At 29.5% G+C, this 21055-nt stretch overlaps 4 protein-coding genes across 8 annotated transcripts; 3 read left to right on the plus strand and 1 right to left on the minus strand.

Annotated features, from left to right (window-relative positions):
* Positions 1-27: 27 nt before the first annotated feature.
* Positions 28-12838, plus strand: mv (lysosomal-trafficking regulator mauve). Of its 5 annotated transcripts, none has more exons than XM_035094534.1 (13): positions 28-196; positions 458-679; positions 822-937; positions 1010-1095; positions 1590-4207; positions 4289-4354; positions 4729-4883; positions 5009-5253; positions 5336-5505; positions 5572-11382; positions 11462-11897; positions 12005-12295; positions 12365-12838. In XM_035094534.1, the coding sequence occupies exons 3-13, from the start codon at positions 863-865 to the stop codon at positions 12564-12566; spliced, it is 10155 nt and encodes a 3384-aa protein (XP_034950425.1). In that variant the 5' UTR covers positions 28-196; positions 458-679; positions 822-862; the 3' UTR covers positions 12567-12838. The 5 variants fall into 5 exon arrangements, with proteins under 5 accessions (XP_034950425.1, XP_034950427.1, XP_034950429.1 ...); XM_035094536.1 differs by having other exon boundaries at positions 458-538; XM_035094538.1 differs by lacking the exon at positions 458-679.
* Positions 12839-13106: 268 nt separating this feature from the next.
* On the minus strand, positions 13107-14426 carry LOC118073955 (ankyrin repeat domain-containing protein 49-like). The gene is made up of 3 exons (XM_035094768.1): positions 13911-14426; positions 13654-13814; positions 13107-13545 (listed from the first exon to the last, which is right to left on the minus strand). The coding sequence occupies exons 1-3, from the start codon at positions 14053-14055 to the stop codon at positions 13210-13212; spliced, it is 642 nt and encodes a 213-aa protein (XP_034950659.1). The 5' UTR covers positions 14056-14426; the 3' UTR covers positions 13107-13209.
* Rsph9 (Radial spoke head protein 9) lies at positions 14094-15610 on the plus strand. Its single transcript, XM_035094766.1, has 4 exons — positions 14094-14171; positions 14233-14540; positions 14608-15068; positions 15149-15610. The coding sequence occupies exons 2-4, from the start codon at positions 14308-14310 to the stop codon at positions 15307-15309; spliced, it is 855 nt and encodes a 284-aa protein (XP_034950657.1). The 5' UTR covers positions 14094-14171; positions 14233-14307; the 3' UTR covers positions 15310-15610.
* Positions 15611-15812: 202 nt separating this feature from the next.
* LOC118073951 (glutamic acid-rich protein-like) lies at positions 15813-20708 on the plus strand. The gene is made up of 11 exons (XM_035094765.1): positions 15813-15962; positions 16483-16606; positions 16823-16974; positions 17307-17379; positions 17463-17755; positions 17923-18725; positions 18996-19313; positions 19388-19446; positions 19530-19693; positions 19778-19940; positions 20183-20708. Exons 2-11 carry the CDS (start codon positions 16505-16507, stop codon positions 20195-20197), a joined length of 2142 nt encoding a protein of 713 aa, XP_034950656.1. The 5' UTR covers positions 15813-15962; positions 16483-16504; the 3' UTR covers positions 20198-20708.
* Positions 20709-21055: the final 347 nt, after the last annotated feature.

Consider the following 21055-nt stretch of genomic DNA (forward strand, 5'->3'; position numbering starts at 1 on the left):
ACCTCTTATTTGTCATTTGTGATCTTGTCAAGTGTCATGTGTGTTTGAAAATATACTGTACTTGTTTGTTTTTATCTGTTTGTGCATTATATGTATTAATATATAAATATATAGACATATATTAATATATAAGTGTACACGATGATCTTCTGTATTGTGCAGTCAGTGCAAAATTTATATCAAAAAAACGTTAAATGTAAGAAAAATATAATCTTATGACATATATTTTATCCAATAAAAATAATTAAATATGTTGATAATTTAATAACTTTGAACAGTTAATAAAATATAATGTTGTTATTATGTACTTATTATTGTTGTTATTAATGAATGATACAATTATTGTCATTGTAAAACATATTTTCTATCTCTTTCTTTTTTAATCTTTCTACCTCTCTTTTTCTTGTTATCTTGGTTTAATTCTCTGGGGCTTCCTCATCACTGCATCACAACTAAGAATTCACGTCTACTACCCGCACCGGAGAAGTACCTAATACCGGACAAATTGTTATAGTTTTCTTATTATGTGATATAAAAGGTAAAAACTAACACAAAAGGAAAAACGAGAATTAATAACAAGTAAATAAACTAAATAAAAAAATGCACTGGAAAGAGTGAGAAATCGAAGAAATCTGATATTATTACATATACTAATACACGGTTTCAAATTTCAGCAAAGGTAATCTCTAGCATATCCAAGGCTACAGAAGAATCTTAACTTAATATTTTATAAAATCAAGAAACATACTTATTATTTAATTAACAGAATATCACTTTTTTATACATCTTTTGTGTAATAAAATAATATTTTTTTGTGTCAGGAAATAACTTTAAACAGAAAGTTAAAATTAAAATAGTTATTATGACTTCAACAAAACTTAATAAACTTCAATTACTCTGTGGTCATTTTATCAATGCTCAGTCTCAAAGTTCTAAGGTAAATAAACTTTAAACTAGATTATTTAATTAATTGAATAACAATATTCATAACTTTAAAAAATTATTTCAGAAATCCCTTTGGCTGGATTTATTTCTTTCTGAATTTCTCAGTCAAATTCATAATGGAGTAAATACTCATGATATTCAGAATTTTTGGTGAGTAAATTATTTTTATTTATCCATAATAAATTAATGAATTATGAAAATGATTCATTAAAGTATTGAGAATTATAATCAAATAAAATATTTAATATGCACATGTGCATTTCGCACAAATTCAAGTATAATTGCACAGGAATGATATAAAAAGTCTATAAACGATAATACATAAACGTTAATTTACTAGGGTGATAAGAAGTCCAGTGTAACTTTCCGCAGTATTATTTATAATCAAAGATAGTAAAAGAATAATAGTCTGTTTGTTTGACTTCACCGTATCTTAATGTTATTATGGTATGCTTGTTATTGCAGTAGTAAAATAAATAAAAATATTTGATAATCATTAATATTTTTATGCCATTATTATGGATTTTTTAAAACCTACTAGATATACAGGTTGTTTCTTCTCAAATCGATTCCAAATTAATCATAATAATTAGAGAATTCAAATTATAAAAATCATAATTTATTCAGGAATCTTTTATTTGCAGTTCAATGAATGGCAGCTCTGAAGGAAGCATAGCATCATTATTAGCTTGTGAGTTATCATCAGATATCAATGACTTGTGCGCAACAAAAAATGAAGCTGATCAACCCATTGAGCTCTACAAGTATCTTATGGAAGGACGTGGATGGCGATTATTGGCAGTACTTAATTTACTTGGTGTTCAAGGTCTTTCTTGTGGTCATAAACTGATCGCACTTCTCATGGCTCTTTACCCGGTTCCATATCATAAATCACTGGAGAAATACAATTCATCAGATAATCAGAATACTGCGAACGAATTGACGAATTCAACTACACCATTTCAAAATCCATACTTGAAATTGAATTTAAATAATAACATTCTCGATACAGTGAATCTCGTTCACCAAATAAAAAAGAAGCACAATCACAAGAAATTGAAAGATACTTACAGCGTAGTGAATAAAATTAATAATCAGTGTTCAAGAAAAAAATCTAAGAAATATTATACAAATGGTTTTAATAACAGAGTTGCACGTGTAATGAAGCATAGTCGATCAAGTAAAGATAAATTAGAATCTGATGCAGAATTAAGTACTGAATCTGATATAATAACTGATGATACTAATCAGACATGTTCTTCAATTTTAAAAATCCATCATAATCCAATGGATTTTGATTATTTTACATCAATAGTTCGCACTGATAAAGATTCTAATGAACACAATTCATGCCACTACCGAAATCCGTGTTCGTTAGACCATGAAAATCTAGAGAGTTTTATAGATGATCACATGAAAAAAGTTTTAAATTCTAGAGTTAATCATTTTGAAATAAGCTTGATGATTTTAAATTTGATACAGAATATGAAAAATCATGATTCTCTAGCCGAACAAGCATTAGCTGTTAAAGTACTGAAATTTTCGTTGGATACTTTGTGGTCATTGCAATTCAATGCTGAAACTATGCATTTATCAACCAATCAATGTATTACATTGAAAACAACGACAGGACGATTAATGTTGATTTCACTGGAGCAAGTTTTAAAAGCAGATGAGACAATAACAGCTGTAATACATAATGGATTGATTCCAATGACATTAAAATTATTAGAAGATATTTGTAGTAAACCATTGACTCGATGTAGTTTAGAAGAAGGCTCTTTACTTCAAGAATATGTTTTTGCTATGATTTACAGTATAATAGTATTTCTTAATTATCTTCTTCATCAAAGAAAAACATCTGATAAAATACGAGAATTTTTGCAAATTTTTCAACTTGTTATTGAAAGCCAAGATGGAAAATTAATTCAGAAAGCAATCGGAATCATTGTGGATTCACCCAATAATGATTTAGCGCGGTCAATGACTTGGATAAAAAAAATTATTCATGTAGTCGGAGTACTGATAAACGGTTTTAAATGTATGAGACTTGAAGATATAAACAAAATTAAGATGAATCGATTGCAACGAATTTATCATCATAATAGTTTATTTGGATGTACTTATTCTCAACCACTTGTAAGTGATGTTTCTCCACAAGTTTGTTATATTTCATCGCTTTTTAAAATATTATTAACATTATTGGAACAATCCACGAAATTTAAATGGGAAGTTCAAGTAAGACTTGTTAAAATAATGATACATGCTGGAACTTGTTGTTGTTTTCCACCACAAATATTGCTTACAAGTGTGGTTAATTTTATGAAAAACCATCAAAATAATAAGAAAATATATGCTGTATGTGTAACGTTACTTGAACGTTGTTTATTTGAAGAATTTTGTATTTTTTCATGTGATTATAAAGCTGAAGATTGCAATGTTTGCAGTAAATTAAGCTATTCATGGGAGTTTCTGGAAATTTATAAAACTCTACTATCTCCAGATAATCTTCAATTATGTTATATCACCATGGCACATTTGTTTAAAGTTATTCCTAACTCGAACTTGCACGTGAAGAATGAAATGTTATTTCGAGTTTTTTATCCTACTTTCTTACAAATGAAAAATATAAATAAACAAGCAAGTAATTACTCGAATGTTGAATTTATTATTCAAACGTGTCTTTCAATGATATCTAGTCTGATTGTTAATAGTCATATGTATGAAAAGTTCATAGAAATTAATGGCTTGCAAGAAGTCATACCATTATTTTCAACATCTACATTTACTAAATCAATCTGTAATTTACTCCAAGTATCAGTAATTACAGAGATTTGGAAAATTATTAAAGTTGATCAATATGATGATTTTGGAGAGTTCAATCTACTAGCAGGATCAACAATCAAAATATTTTTTGATATTATTGAACAAGAAACCAATAATCTTTGTTCAATTATTGAAAATATAAAAAAATCAGATATAATAACAGCTTTCAATACAAGCTATAAGGATTCTAATATTAATGAATCATTAAAAAATTTTCAAATTAAGACTGAGTCTAAAGAATTAGACATTGCCATAAACTATGATAAACTATTGTTAAAAAATTTATTTCAAGCCAGTTCTATATGGAGAGCAGCTGCTGTGGTGTCTTTGTATTGTCCGAAATTTCGAACTAAGCTCTTACATAATCTAATAACTGATAAAGCTTTAAATCTTATAATAACTCTGTCAGTATTTATCATCCAAGATCGTATTATAGGTAAAAAATCTTTATATAACTCATTTTATTTATTATTTTATATTCATAAGATTTTTAATTTAATATTTTTATTTTTTATAGATAAAAATAAGCATGCGAATAAATTAATTGAAGCTCTGATTACTTGTTGTTTAACATGGCAAAAAAGTAAGTAAAAAAAAAAATATTCAAATAGAAAATAATGTATAGGATAAAATGTTACAATGCAAATATTAGTCTGATAAAAATAATAACGATTTAAAGGTATTTTATTCTGATAAAGTACAGATGAGGATTAAAATAATTATTTGCCTGACTGATAGAAGTCAATCAGTGTGATAAAGAATTCTGAACAATACAATTTAAAATAAATTCTTAGCGTAGAAATAATTAGTCATATTTGATATGTGTATTTTTTATAATAATTTATTTTTAAAAAAAATTTTATCAGCTATCTGTTTAACACCAGATTGATTCTCTTATTAAGTAGTTTGCTTTTTTTTTTTACATTTGGTTTTTAATTAAAATGGGACATGATTCAGGTGATTACGATGTTATAACGATGGTTCGTGATGTGCTAATAAACACTGGAATTCAATTGGGACGAGGAATTACAGCATTAGTAGAGGTACTGCTAAGAGTTGCTATGCTTAAACCGTGTCAAGAACAAACCGCACTGCAGCCAAATCGTCCAAGAGTAAGAAAGTTATTTTTAAAATTAACAATTTATCAAACTATTATTGATCTATATAATTATTTAATAGCTTTATTTTATACGAGAAAAAAATTCTTTGATATAAAAATTTCTCAATTTATTTTAAGATACCGAATATAATGTCGGACACTTCATCACCGGATTACGGCGATGACGACAGCAGCACGGGTGAATATGTAACCGCTGATGATGGATATGAAGCTGATATTGAAAACCAGAGCAAAAATGTTGAAGAAAATTTGTCAAAAAATATTAATAATGTTACACCAATGATTGAAATTCACAGTAATGTTACTGCTGATCCAGCTTTGTGTACATTAGCTATTGATTTATTAATCCATTTCAGTGAACAGTAAGTAAAAGGAGATCTATCTAAATAAACATGGATAATTATAGAAAGATAGATGTTTATGACATGCTATTTTATTTTATAGGAGTTTAAATGATGACAGATGTGGCATCGTAACCCAAGGACTGAAAAAAATAGCTACAACATGTAGAGAAAGTATATATACGTGTGCTAATCTTGCAGGATCAGGAGTCATTTCTAAATTATTAAATGGATTTGAAACAATATTAATACATAAAGATCCTAAATATAAAGGTATTGGAATTTTGCTTTAAATTTATAAAAAAAGTAGACACTTTAAAAAGAAATTATATTTTTTAGATTTACAATATGCCATTCTCGAAGTTTTTACACTACTTGCTATGCAGTCAATATCTTCTGAAGAATTATTATTTTATTTTTCACTCTTCAAAGCTGACTCGCCACCACTATTAGCTCTTTTACAGTCACTTTACCGACTCATTGCCAATTTAAAACCTCAGCCTAATTATATCCTTTCATTTCCCGTACCATCTTCATTGAAAATATATTCAAATATTGAAAAAGGAGGATATGAAATAATGGAGAAAGCTTCGAGTGTTGTATATAACTTCAAAAAAAAGCATTTAAATTTAGGAATATGTAGTCCATGGTCTATCCATGCTCTCTATTTACCAATTGGCTCTGAATTATCGTGGTCTGTGTGGCTTCATGGCTGCTCAATTTCTATGTGGATCCGAGTAGAGAGAGGTAACTTATTAACGAGCCGAGGAACATATTTAAACTCTCCAATAAATTTATTCAACACTGAAAGTGATAGTTGCTCTGATTGGGGACTTTTATCGGATAATTGGAGTCGAGATGTTTGTGCAGGATCTCTATCTCCACCATCACCAGCAACAATTGTTCATTTTATTTCTATTGGTTTTGAATCGCTCGTTCTTGAAACTTGGCTTGATTTACACAGCGATAAAATTATCTTTCGTTTGAGTAGACCGGACGACAAAACAAATCGTACAATTTCTGAAGCTTCTATCAGCGGAATTTTACCGTCAGGTCATTGGCACCATTTAGCTCTAAATATTAAAGATACGATTCTCAATAGAAAAAGTGCCGTCGTAGAAGTTATCATTTGGATAGATGGTTGGCGTCAAGCGAGTGTACATCTACCATTTGATGGGTTATTGATGAGAAAACCAGGGAATACTTGTATTATGTTGGGTCAAATTGGTCCTAGCAGCAATGGAGCTTGGTATTTAGGCAATCTAATGCTTTTTAGATGTCCTGTTTTCACCAAAGAAAGAGCTTTATACATGACAAGCCTCGGACCAAATTATACAAATCTTGCGGATTGTATTTTAAATCCAATAAAGTCTGATTTTGCATCTTTAATAGCTTCTGGAGCTTTAAGTGGAGTAAAACAAGTGAAATTAGAGAAAGGAAAGTTCGATTTACATCGAAGAAAATCTTATGGTGGAACTTATCTACGTCAAGTGATAGAAACAAAGATCATCAATTCCGATATTAATTGGGAAAGTTTGATGGATGATTCAAACTCACAGTTAGGTGAATTACAAGATAATATTTTATTATCATACGAAGCGAAGTGCCCGGAAATAGCTAATTTATATCCTCAAGCTATCACAAGTCCAAATGCTGTCGTACGAAATATATTACCTGGTCAATCAGGATTTCGTGTGATATCAATACCAGAACATAGAATATCTCAACAACCACCTTTATCAATTACAATCAAGACTCCTGATCATATAGAATGTCAACAATATCGTGGTTTTATTTCTTCAGCAAGCTTAATTGGTGGTGTACCAATATTTCTATACTTATTTGCCAGAGTTGTTGAATTGAATTCCACCGAAGAAGAACAAGCTCGTGCATTATCAATAGTTATTAATTTAATAAGAAGTGATTCAGAATTAATGACTCAATATAAACTAGAGGGTGGACATGCTTTACTTATGCGTATTATAGAAACACCAAGATGTCATGCTGGTAAACAAGTTTTAAAAGCAATTTTAGATTGTGCTTGTGATAATTCTATCATCGTGAATGACGTATCTAATGATACTTATACAATTTTACAAAATTGTGAGGCAGTTGTGATAGATCCTGAACTCATAAAAGAAGCCCTGAGTGCCTGGAGAACTTGGATAAAATTCGAGACATTTAATATTTTCCTCCAGGCATTGTTTACTCTTCTTCGAGATCAACATGAACAAAGAGAATTTAACGCAACTCAATTAAATCGGGTGGGAATTGTTGAAACAATTTTACTGATTTGTAAAGAACATTTTATGTATGAAGATTCGGGAGTTCCTTGGGATGGAACTACGGCAAATATTATAATAGAATTGATACGGTCATTAATGGGAGCACCACCAGAATTTTCTCACTTGGTCGCAATAATGGATTATCTTCTTTTGGTTCATCAAGCTTCTGATACTTATGTTACTCATTCTCGTCACAATATGTATTTCTTACTTCCCTCATTGGCTGAAGAGGATAAAAATACAGCTGATATGATAAATAAAACACAATTTTTAAATATTTCTAATGGGACAAGTTCCTCGGATGAATCTATCGGTGTCTGTGAAATAAATAAGTCAAACAAAGCATTCATAAATAAGCAGCATCAAAAAGATAGATCTAAAAAAAAACGTGACAAATGTTATAATAATAATCACAGTAATAATAGTACTAATGAAAATGATGATACATTAGAGAATAGTGCAGGAGAAGATTCTGGAATTGCTGCAAGTGATGGGTCTAATTCTAAAATGAAGAATGATAATTATTTATCATCATCGGATGAAAAACGTGTTTGTCAGGGTCTTGTTACTGGAGGATTGTTCATTCTTTTGCGAGATGCCTTGAGAGTTTTACCAGACTGTCAAGTTGAATCAGTAATCAAGTATGTAATTCGTGCAGAACTTCTTTTGGTAATGGCTAATAATCCAGACACAAGAGTTCGAGCTGCTGTGATTAAAGTTTTACAAACTTTTATTCAACGAGCCACTGATGAAGAAGTTAATAAATTTATAAAACATAAATATTTTTACCATCTTGCTAATCAAATCACTATTTATCCTGGAAGTGAATCTCTTGCATCTACTTTGGAAGCTTTGGAAGCATCAAGAAATTCAACTTTAGCAGCTATTCCACCACTTCTAGCTATTTTAACTAAAACTTCATTAACTGGAACAAATACTGTGAGACAAATTGTGGTTTTTCTTACAGATATTATTAATAAAAATCCTAATAATTTAAAAGTACTTTTTGAGCAAGGAATAATAGAGTCTGTAGCACAAGCCCTTGCTTTAGGAGCTCACAAAAATAACTCCACATCATTATTTAATGATATTTACATTCTTCTAGTGACAATAGCAACTAAATTGTTGGAAATACCAGGAAATAACCAAATCCCAATGGTTTTAGATTTACACTCAATATTGAGTTATATAGAGCTACATGAGAAATTCCAGTGTGGAACAAATGCAAATTGTACTTCGGCAGTTCGGATTGCTCAAGTTATTCTATTCGATAGCGAGCTTGATGTTGTAATGTCAAAAATATCATCACAGACCGGCTTTAAATTACGTAGCACTGCTTCTTACTTTGCTTCTACTTCTCACTTGACTAATGTTCTAATGACGTCAAGTGAACAAAGTGATCATGAATCACATTCATCAAGCTACAGTAATCTTTATGGTTTCAAAGAATACGGCAAAGGAGAAATAAATCAACGTTTTCGAATTATTTTATTTAAAGCTATTGAATTTATCACGGCATTTGATTATATATCTTCGAATAATGAATTAGAATTAACTAGAAAATTATTTATTATTTTGCTGTATGGCTTATCAAGTGAATTTGATAAGAAGAGTAATTGGAGTAGCTCCTGGTCATCTAGACCGACATTTAGAAAAAATGCTGCTAAAATGATGATTTGGATGTTGAGTCCACATCAAAATGTTAATATAAGAATTTTTGTAATTAGATCATTGATGGAAGAGCCAAGAGGTAAAGAAATATTATCATCACTTTTAGAGACTGATTGTCATATTGAAAAAAAATTAAGTATACTCTTATGGGATTTGTTGGGAAGAAAAAATGATATGCCAAGTGCAGATGCAAGAATTTGTATGGAGTTTAAAGAAGCTTTAAATATCTGGCAGTTAATAAAAGGTATTGACAATGTTATTCCAGAAATGTGGAATCAAGAACTAACATCATTACGTCATGAATTTACAAAAAATGGAGAAATCTTTATAAAGAATAATTTATCAGTGATTCATCGAATTGAAAATAGATTCAATGGTTTAGTTAAGCAGCTAACAGAAAGTGCAATGATGATTACAAGAACTGTGATAGAAGAACAAAATCGGGAAAGAAAAGCACTGATGGAGAAATTAAAATATACAAGAGGATTACAAGCACAAACTATGGCAAGATGGAAAGATATAATACGACGATTAACTCATGAAAGAGGTCCCTGGTATTTTTCAAAGTCTTATCCTCAAAATTGGGAATTAGATCCAACAGAAGGACCTGCCAGAGTGAGAATAAAAATGCAAAGATGTCATTTGAATATCGACAATAAATTCTTTATGCCTGAATACCAAAATATGAATAATATAGAAAATATTGAAAGTCCTCTATCATATTTATTTAAAACAGTTAAACAAGATGTTAACGCTTCAGCATTAATTGAAAGACTTCATACAACAGAATCAATTCATAAAATGTCTCAAGTAAAAGTTGTAACTCCTCAAGCAGAGCTTCCAGGAGAAGCTCTTATTGGAGAAACATGTCTATATTTTATTCCTGATAATCCAGAAATTTCGCTGTACACTCAAGACATTAGTTTAGGTGGTTTAGATTTTGCGATAGCTGGAGGAATGGCTTGGAAACTCCAGGATATTCGAGAATTGCATAAAAGACGTTATCAATTGAAAGAAACAGCAATAGAATTTTTCCTGACAACTGGAAGAACATATTTGTTAGCATTCAACTCATCTAAAGATCGAGATGATTTTGCCAGTCAATTACTGCATTGTAATTTACCTCATCGTATTCCTGGTGATGATTTAGGAGAAGCTCTGGTTGCTTGGCGCAATGGAACTCTTACAAATTGGGAATACATCACATGTTTAAATAAATTAGCTGGAAGATCTTATAACGATTTAATGCAATATCCAGTGTTTCCATTTGTTCTTGCTGATTATATAAGTAATAAAATTGATCTTAATAATCATAAAATATATCGAAACTTCGAAAGACCTATGGCTGTTCAAGACAAGAAGAATGAACAACATTATATCAATAATTATAATTATCTGAAACAAGATCTTGCTGATGGAATTAATCGTGTAGCTTTAAATCAAGAACCTTTTCATTATGGCTCACATTACAGTAATTCTGGCACTGTTTTACACTTTTTAGTTCGCTTGCCACCATTCACAAGCATGTTTCTGAATTACCAGGATAATAATTTTGATATTCCTGATAGAACTTTCCATTCGTTGGCCACAACTTGGAGATTGACTAGTTGTGATTCAACCACGGATGTCAAAGAATTAATACCCGAATTCTTCTATCTTCCTGAATTTTTATTAAATTCAGGAGGCTTTAATTTTGGTTTACGACAAAACGGAAGTCGAGTTGGTGATGTAGAATTACCAAGCTGGTGTAAAGGAGATGCAAGACTTTTCATTCTAGTGCACAGAGCTGCATTAGAAGCTGATTATGTTAGAGAAAATTTGTCATATTGGATTGATCTTGTGTTTGGTTTTCGTCAAACTGGAAAACCTGCAATAGAAGCTATAAATGTATTCCATCCTGCAACTTATTATGGATTCAATGTTGATCAAATAGCTGATCCATTGGAAAGAGATGCTTGGGAAACTATGGTAAAAACGTACGGTCAAACTCCAGCTCAACTATTCACGACATCCCATCCATTACCGATTGTAAATGCTATTAATCCCATCACTTATAATAATATTCCTCAAGTAATTGAAAATGTAAACGGAATTAAATGGGGAAATTATGTTGGAGCACCTGGAAATGAACCAGTTCTTTGTTGGAAACATAAACACAGAGTACCTATGGCATCACTTATTCCTCTTATTACAGGTAAAAATGACGAATGACTATAAATCTAATAATATTCATTCAGATTTATTAATTTTTATTAAAACTTTTTAAATTATAGGAGATGTTTTCGGTTTGCCAATTTACACAGCTTTGTTAATTGGGTATAACAATGAAAAAGGAAGTAATATGCTAAACAACACCAGTGTATTAGGAGCTGCTTTAGTGTCTTGGAATAATAATGATAGCATTATTAGACTGAAGCTCAAGAAAGAGCAGCCCCCTAAACCCCTAATTAAATCATCGGGATTAGACCCTATTACGGTAATAGCATCTGCACCTGACTGTGGTCAACTTTGGTTTGGACATCATTCAGGAAAAATTATTGTATACGAATACAATATTAAATCTACTGGAAAAATTGATTTTAAATTAACACCAGCTTCTGTTTTACTTGCTCATAGAAGTACTATTACTATTATTGTTTTATCAAGAGCTTTCAGCATTGTTGTTTCTGGTGACAATAAGGGAATTATTGTTATTTGGGATTTAAATAGGTATTATAAAAATACTTTATCTCTTTACTTCCGTTTTAATTTATTGACGATTATCAATAAGTTATACTAATTAAAAATGATATATAATCACATGTTTATTATTTCAGTTTATTGTATGTCAGATCAATAGTGTGTGATCCGATTTACTCAATACATAGTATATCTATTAGTAATACTCTGGGTGATATTGCCGTTGCTTGTCAAGTAGCTTCAATTACGTCACAAAATAATGAAAATAATGCTGACCATCAGTCTCAGCTTAAAGTATTTACTATCAATACCAAAATCGTTGGTTCAGTTTTATCCCGAAGAAAGATAACAGCTTTGTGTTATAGTAATGCTCCTGAAGGTGCTTCTGTGAATGTTATTGCAACGGGACTTGATAATGGAGTAATAAGGTAGTTAATAAATATTTTTATTTATTTTATCGAAATAAAAAATATTTAATTTAATTTTGTAAACATTAGATTATGGAGCAGTTGGGATTTGAGATTAATTAGAGAAATAGTAAATGGTGGGAAAGATTGTGGAGCAATAATTTCAATAACATGGTCTCAAGATCAACATCACCTATATGCAGCTACTGATGAGTCTATTGTTTTGATATGGGAAGGAATACGACGACTGAGTAATGATACACCAAAATTTGTTAATTTAACTACACTTTAATATTTTTAATTTACGATTTGAAAAGACAAATCTTAAAAATTCATTTTACTAATTACCAAGAGTTATCTTATATCTAAATACTCATTATACTCGTGGTTAATTCAAGTTATATATACATTAATCATATATAAAAGTATATATTTAGAATCTTATTTATTTAATTTCTAGCTTCAAAATGATTTGAACTCTAAGCTTTATAGATTTTATGATGAGCTTAATTTATTTCTAAACATGACTGAGAATGAACAAGATGATTATTTTTCATTACGATATTGGCATTACTATAAATACATTTAAATAATAAAAAGTTAATTAGTATTTAAAAGATAGGTAATTAAATTTTTACAATTTGTTATTACTTTATAAAAGTAGGGGAAATTTATTATTAAAATTTCCTTAAAATTGATAACATATTATTTATTATTGTAGAAAATAAATTATTGTATACATATATGTTATAAGAATTGTAGTATTTTTTCTATAAACATTTATATAAAATACATTGAATAAAAATCATATTTTAATATTTACAATGTCATGTATTTTTTCTAAATAAAATTTAAGGACAATAATGATGGAAAGTAGTACTTAGCTGTTAAGATACTTAATAATGTAACGTTAATGTAAATTTACTTAAATTATTTTATATTTCATTCAAACATGGCTCAATTACTTCAAAAATGGGATAATATTTCCCCGTTCTTGTAGCTATCATTTGAGGTGTGTCACCACTAGAGTTAACTAATGTTGGTTTTGTATCTGGATGAAGTAATAAAAGCTGTAATGCTGGAGAGTTATGAGAACTTGCACATGCTAAATGCAATGGAGTTTGATCACCATTGCTTAATGCATTAATATTTGCACCATTAGCAACTAGCATAGCAATGCAATCGATATTATTCCAACAACATGCTGAATGTAATGGTTCCCAACCATCTATGGTTTTGGCATCTATTTTTGCCCCTTTTTGCAAAAGAAGCTGTAGAGAAATGTTTTTATTGATAGATATTAAAAATGATTATTGACAATAATTCAAACTCTCTTATCTCAAAACAAAAATTTAGTATTTAATATTAATTAAATTTACCTCGAGTATATTGACATTATTACTGTAACAAGCTCTATGAAGTGGAGTATATCCATCTTTATCAACTGCATCAACAAGAGCAGGATTCTTTTCAAGAAGGATACGAACTACTTCATATCTGCCATTCTCTGCTGCTGTCAGTATTGCTTTAGCATCGCGATCTGTATTAAAATGGCCAAAAAATATTTGATTTTTTATTATTAATGAATTTGAAAGATTCAATAGTAATAAAATATCAATAGAAAAGGAAACTTTACCATCAGGATTTCGTTGAGATTCTATTCCATCATTGTCATCTTCCCATGCACTCACTTGCATGCATTCACTCGCCGGCATACTTAAAATTTTATCACGAATTGCTTCGAGATCTTGAATTTCATCGTTTTCTTCATCAGAAGACATTTTAGATAAATTATTTGATATAAAATTTGTTGAATTATTCCAACTTTATTTACCGCTATACAGCACTTCCTATAACTGGAAATTCTGGCAAGTTCTAAAGCTATTTACGAGGTTAGGTGAGTTTCTCTTTTGATGTTTACATGCAATACCTATCTAAATTGTGTACACATTACGCAGAACTCACACATCTTCAATTGCTCAAACAGAAAGGGTTATCTACAATTGATAAAAAAGTGCATATTCGTTGATCAAATGGAGATAAATGGAGTAAATTTATTTCAAACGCTGGAGATTTTTGGTCATTCAGGAATATGTATTGCACCTGAAAAGGCTCAATTATTAAAAAATTCATTATCTCTTCTAACTCATGAAAATCATTTCGACAAAACATATTACTGGGGAAAAATAAATGGAGTAAAAAATGATTATTATATTGCTTATGGATATTCAAAAGATTGTTTGAAAAATCGAGTTTACTTTTATAGGTAAATAATAAATGACTCTAATCAAACATTATAAACAAATGTTAAAAATAATTTTATACGGTTATAGCATGAATTGCAATGATTGGTGGTTACTTCTTAAAGTAAATGAATCAGAAGAATTAATAACCCCTTTGGTATCAGCTCCATTTCAAGGAGATCCAACATTTATATCTACTGTTCATGTAGATGAATTATTGAGTTACAACAATGACGAAAAAATAATTAAGGTCTATCAGACTGGTGGATTGCTGTATAATTTGAAAGAAGAAAATCGGTTAGCAGCAACAGTTAAATTAGTGACTGACGAAGCAATGATTATACCTCGTGGAAGTTGGATTAAAAGACCAAACGGTGATATCACTGAAAATGAGGCTTTTGAAGGTTTAGATTTAAACAAAGCATTACAAACCAAATACTATCTTCATACTAGACTTTCCCAAAAAAGTAAAACTTATAATGTGATGAGTAGCAGCTTCCATGAATATGCTTTCGATTTCTTAGATAATTTAGAAGGAGATGTACCTAAAGGTAATTAAATGATGGTTTATTATTCATTAGAGTTAATATTTATCAAGAAATAGATTTAAGCTTGGTTAATTATTTAACAGGATGCTGGATTATACAACCACATCTAAGACATAATATGGTTATTATACGAAGTATGTATTGGCCAGGGATGACATTTTACCAACAAATTAATTCACTAAATCATGGATGTCTTTATGTAGGCAACGGAATTAAAAACTTTAGTGTACCTTTTATGATTTAACTCATACTATTCTATATCATGAAATATGGGAATGATACATACCAATGACATTATTTATTATTAATATATGATTCGTAATGCATATATTTGGACTACAAAAATGGAATTCTTGTCGACTACTTAAAAATTCTGGTGATAAATTATTCAACATAAATTCCAAAATCCAACAATAGATATGATGATATCATTCAAGATGACAGAATTGAAATAAATCTTTTCTTATTTAAATTTTATCTGAATTACAAATGAAATACTACATGGTGAAAAAATTTCAAGCCTACCTGTGGCGATAAGAGAATAAGTAATGGGACGATTTAAAATAACGAGATCTCAACATGATCGAAATAGAATCAATCAGTAAATAGATCAAGTCAACCGAAGAAAAGGCGGAGCGTATTTTCTCTCCTCTTGCGTTTCTTCTTCCGCGATCCCTAGTGAAAGGGTTGATTATCTTTGGCAAGGCTTAGCTTATCGTGACACCGTTTTTCACGAGTTAAGCACCACAAAAGTTAAACCTCGTTGTATTTCTTCAGTCCATTATTCTATTTCGTTTAGTGTGCTTTACTTATTATACAATCTTTACATCAATCAATGCTTAATTAATACTTTTTTTTTATTTTACTTTCAATGTCAATATTCCAAGCTAATCATTGGCAAGTATATATATATTTTTTTTTTAGTAAATCAATTACTGGATTGATGAATTAATATAGTTAATCATGCACATATATGTGTATTTGATAATAAAAATTATCAATACATGGTTCTATCAATGTTTGGAAATGATCTATCAGACTTTGTTCTAATGAGATGTATCATAATTTACACATATCTTAATTGATAGATGGTACGATAGTGAGATATAAAGTTTCAAAAAAATATAAATAAAGTTATTTTATTTTTAGTTTCAATATATTTTATATATAAGCTTATTTACTTTAATGAATTCATTGCATAGTGAGATCAATGATCTTATGCAACTATGTTAAGAACATGATAGCTCAATGAAGTTAGTGTAGATTCTTTTTTGGATTAATTCTAGTTAATTGTCTAACTCAATTGACTACTTATCTACAACTTGACAAGATTACATAATAAGTCAATAAGTTAATTAATTAATTATTTGGGCTTTTGTAAAATAAATATTTTTTAAAAATATTTTTATGTATGTAGATCGAGTCAGGATCTTAAAATAATGTCAGTCATTGACATTAAGTTTACAAAATTTGATAACACACCATGGGGATTTCGATTAGTGGGTGGAAGTGATTTTCCACAACCATTAACAGTCATTAAAGTAAGTGAACTGACTTTTCAATCATTAAAATTTTTTTCTTTAATAATATCATACTTTGCTTTTAGACTAAAAATATTTTTTATCAAAGTAAAGGGTGAAGGATGTATTACTTTATAATTATTTTCAAATATTAATATTCAAACTTTGATAAAAAATAGTTTACTATATGTAAATTTCAAGGCCACACACGTGAGCTTGCTAGTGTTATTGTTTTAGGTGGTTGAAGGAAGTTTAGCAGAATGTATGGGTTTGAAAGTTGGAGATGTTGTAGTAAGGCTTAATGATAATACTGTCTCTAGTTTGACACATGGACAGGCACATGAAGCTCTTAAGCTTGCGGGTAACAACTTTACATTAGGAGTTTTCAGGTAAAAAATAAATCTTTCTAAATCAATAAAAAATCATTGACTAATTAATCAATGATGTATCAAAACAACCGTCATATAAATAACATTTCATTGATATAATTAATTGATGATTGAGCTAATCAAGAGCTATAATTGTATTTTTATTGGTATTTGCACCTTGAAATGTCCGACCTCGGACATCTATATTTTAATGTCAAATCATCTTTGTGCCAATCATTCTTTGTTATAAAGCTGGTCAGGTTGCTAGTCATATAAAGTTCATTCTATTATTTTTTATTTAATCTTGAAGTATTTAATTAACAAAGTTTCTATTAATATTGAAATATTACTAGGAAAAAAGAAGAGGAGGAAATTACCACCACCACCAATCTTCCAGAAGAAACCCTTGAACCATATCAAATTCCTGTAAGTTTTTATCAATTATTTCACTTAATTCCAAAATTTTTTAAAAATTTATTTCTGAATATATATTGAGTTATTTTATAAAGCTCGAAGAGCTTAAGCCAGTGATTCCTCTCGACGACCTGTCTTCGATGATTTGTAATTCAGGTGATGAAGATAACAGAAATAAATTAGTTGTAGAAGAATTTTATGAAGAAATAACCGAATCAAAAGTTGAACAAGAAAATCCAGAACCTGAACAAGAAGTATTAGAAGAAAAACCTGTTGATGCTAATAGTGAAGTAGTACCGAATAAAAATTTGACAGATGATGAAATAGCACAATTAATTCTTGAAGAAGAAGAACTGTTATTAGCTAAAGGTGATCAAGCAGTTCTTGGGTAAGTATTGTTTCATTCTATGAGTGAATACACGTGCAGAGTTCTTTTAATGAAAATTTTTCTTAATATAATTCCATTATATTCTTTTTTTTATTAATCTTGAAACTCTGCATATAAGTTAATGTTTATTCATTAGTTTCAATACGTACTTTCTCTGATATATTCAGAGTTAATTTCAAGAAGTTACGGCCACGAGCACCTCTTCTTAAAGAATCTAAAGTTCTGGAGGAACTCCAGTCAATTGCACTTGAAGATCCTCCTAAAGTACAAGAATTAAAACATCAATCAACTTTTCTACAAAAACCATCAAGACCGATTCCAACACCTAAAAAGCTTCAAAATGAAACACCTGAGCAAAATGGAGGCTATAAAGTTGTAATTAAGAAACAAATGAAAAAGAGTGTGACTGAACGGCTTTTACAAAAAGGTCTATTAGATCCTGAAGCTCTTAAGAATCAAAAATCAGAACAAAATTCACCATCCATAACTCCAGAACCTGTTCAATCAGAACCCAAAACAACCATTATTCATGTTGATCGGGAGAATAATGATTATGAAGAAGAGAATAAAGCAGTAAATCAAGAGCATCAAGAGGAAGAACAAAAAAATGAAGAAAAAAAAGAAAGTGAAGAAGAAGAAAGGATTATGAATGGAGAATGTGTTGTTGAGAATAATACATCAGTAAATGGTGACATTGATGAGTCAGAAAAAAAGTCAATAGAATGTGAATCACCAACGCAACCACAGACTTGCAAACTGACATCAGAATCCTTGGTTTTTGACAAACAGAAAATTCAGGAGCTTGTTTCAACTGAGATAAGTCTGGAAAAACAATTAGAAAATGTTCAAAACCAATTATTAGCTTTAAAACAACTGCCTGCTGAGATTGAAAATCACTTGAAAATAGTGTCTGAGCAATTATTTAAAATTATGGAACTTAGTGGTGTAAATTCACGTCGAGGGTCATCAGGTAGATAATTGTGGTTATAAAAGCAATTAAGATGATTCTCATGATAATTAGAAAAAATAATGATCACAATAGTGTATATTTAAGAGATTCTTTTATCCTGTACGTCATAAGATTTTTTTACAATTAATTTTAGAGACAGATAAATTTACACTTTTTGATGATTATTTAAAGAAGAATAATAAAAATGAAATATTTGATTAATTGATTTCATATTTTCTTTTATGAATATTATTCCAATATTGATCAATTTTTTTTTGTTCAAACATTTAGATCAACAAGAGAGTAAAACCGAATGTGAACCATCACCACCTTCACCAGAAGAGGAAAATCCACCTTCTGAAGAAATTGAAGAAAATCATTGTGAAAGTGATAAAGACGAGACTTCAACAGCAGAAAGATCATCATCAGCAATGAGTTATCAACAACCTCAAATTATTCTTGAAGAAGATCAGGAGGAGATTGAGCCACCAGAAGTAAAAGAACTAGAAGTTACTGTCAAAAGTGATGACAATCGTGTTAAAAAATGTATCGCTTCATATGAAACTAGAGTGTTTCGTTCCAGAGATCCAAGCCCAGCCACTTCTCACGGTATATAATGTTTCGAATTTAAAAAATTGAAAAATGAACAATTATCACTAACTAATCTTTTTGATCAATTTTAGGCAGTTATGAACCAGACCCCAATTTATCTCCAAAGGATCAAGTTATACAGGAATTAAAAGTAAGTCAAACTTTAAATAATTCTAGACATTAAAATTGATCAGTTATATTTAATTTCATTAATTTTGGTAATTTTTTTAATAGCACCGAGGAGTGAGAAAACGATCTCATGATCTTTGGCCTCAAGCTAAACAATTAGAACTTACTTATGGACGACGATGGAGATGTCCAAATGATTTTTTCAATGATGAAATGATTGCTGAGGTTCTATCAGGACAAGCTGAAGTCATTCGAGGACGAGCACTTGGGTATTTATTCAACTATAAATTATATTTTACACCTTTATTGTTGAATATATAAAATAATAACATTATTCCTAATAATCAATGCAGAGTTAACTTCAAAAAATATGAAAAAGAATGGTTACCAAATTATGATCATTTGATGAACTCAAGTGTCTATAAGATGCTTCATAAAATGGAAAAAGAACCAAAGTCAGGAATTCCAGCAAGACCGCCTAAAGTTCCTGCTGCTGAAGACATAATTGAACGAGTGGTAAGCATAATAACTTTATTTTTTGCATATTCATTATTTATCTGATTTAAACTAAACAGAACAAAATTTTTTAACATTCTGTAAAAACAGTTAATGAATTTTTATAAGAAGTTAAACTTATAAAAATAATTAAATGTTTTTTCTACATCTTTTGTTCTGTTTTAATTTTCCTTATTTTATTGTAAATTATTATTTTTTGTGTGTATATAATAGCATTCTGATGAATTAATTGTTTTTATTAGAATACCCCAGCTTAAAGAATTGCAGCTGCGACAAACCATCAAATGAAAATTCAAAAACTTCATCAGGGTAAGGTGTACCAATAGTCAACGATGCATTAATAATTTCTCAGTTAATTCACTGCATTCGTATAAAATAATTATTAACATTTGTGAAATATTTACGGTTAATTATTTAATTTAATTAACCAACTGCAGAAACATCTACCCTACATAAAAATTGATGTTATATATTAAATTGATAAAGACCTGCAATAATTTCAAACTTATGATTAGCTGCATTTAAATGTACACAAAAAGTGTAAATTGTAAAACAACAAAGTATATATTTATGCCAACACTTGATATAAATAATGTGTAAAAAAAAAAATAAAATATCCTGTGTTTACAATAAATAAAATGACTCCAAAGCATATTTGTATGAATATTTTAAGTAACGACTGACAATTATTACTAAAAATTATGATACATAGCAATGAATGTGTCAGTGACGTGCAACCGCATGTCCAGAAATCAGCTGAATCACACATACAGTTTTACCGTCTAGTCTGAATTCAAGCATGACGTCGATCTGAAACAATTTACGTAAAGTATTCTAAGCATGATTCACAAACTAGTTTGCTCACTCGTGATCGTCACAATGTGTGCTATATAATATAACCGCATAATACGATTATGTGTCTGCACAAGTTAAGCATATTGTCCACTATCTACTTAAATGCAGATAACACTAAAATGACATTTTTTTTCAACTCTATTGCCTATTCATTTACTTCAGTAACTTATTCAAAACTTGCATTCATAGTCCATGCATATAGAATACATAAAATCAATTTATTACAATAAATTAAAAAAAAAATGATTGTATAAATTAAA

The sequence above is a fragment of the Chelonus insularis genome, unplaced genomic scaffold (assembly GCF_013357705.1).
Source record: "Chelonus insularis isolate UGA/USDA-ARS -01 unplaced genomic scaffold, ASM1335770v1 scaffold_714_pilon, whole genome shotgun sequence".
Lineage (NCBI taxonomy): Eukaryota > Metazoa > Arthropoda > Insecta > Hymenoptera > Braconidae > Chelonus > Chelonus insularis.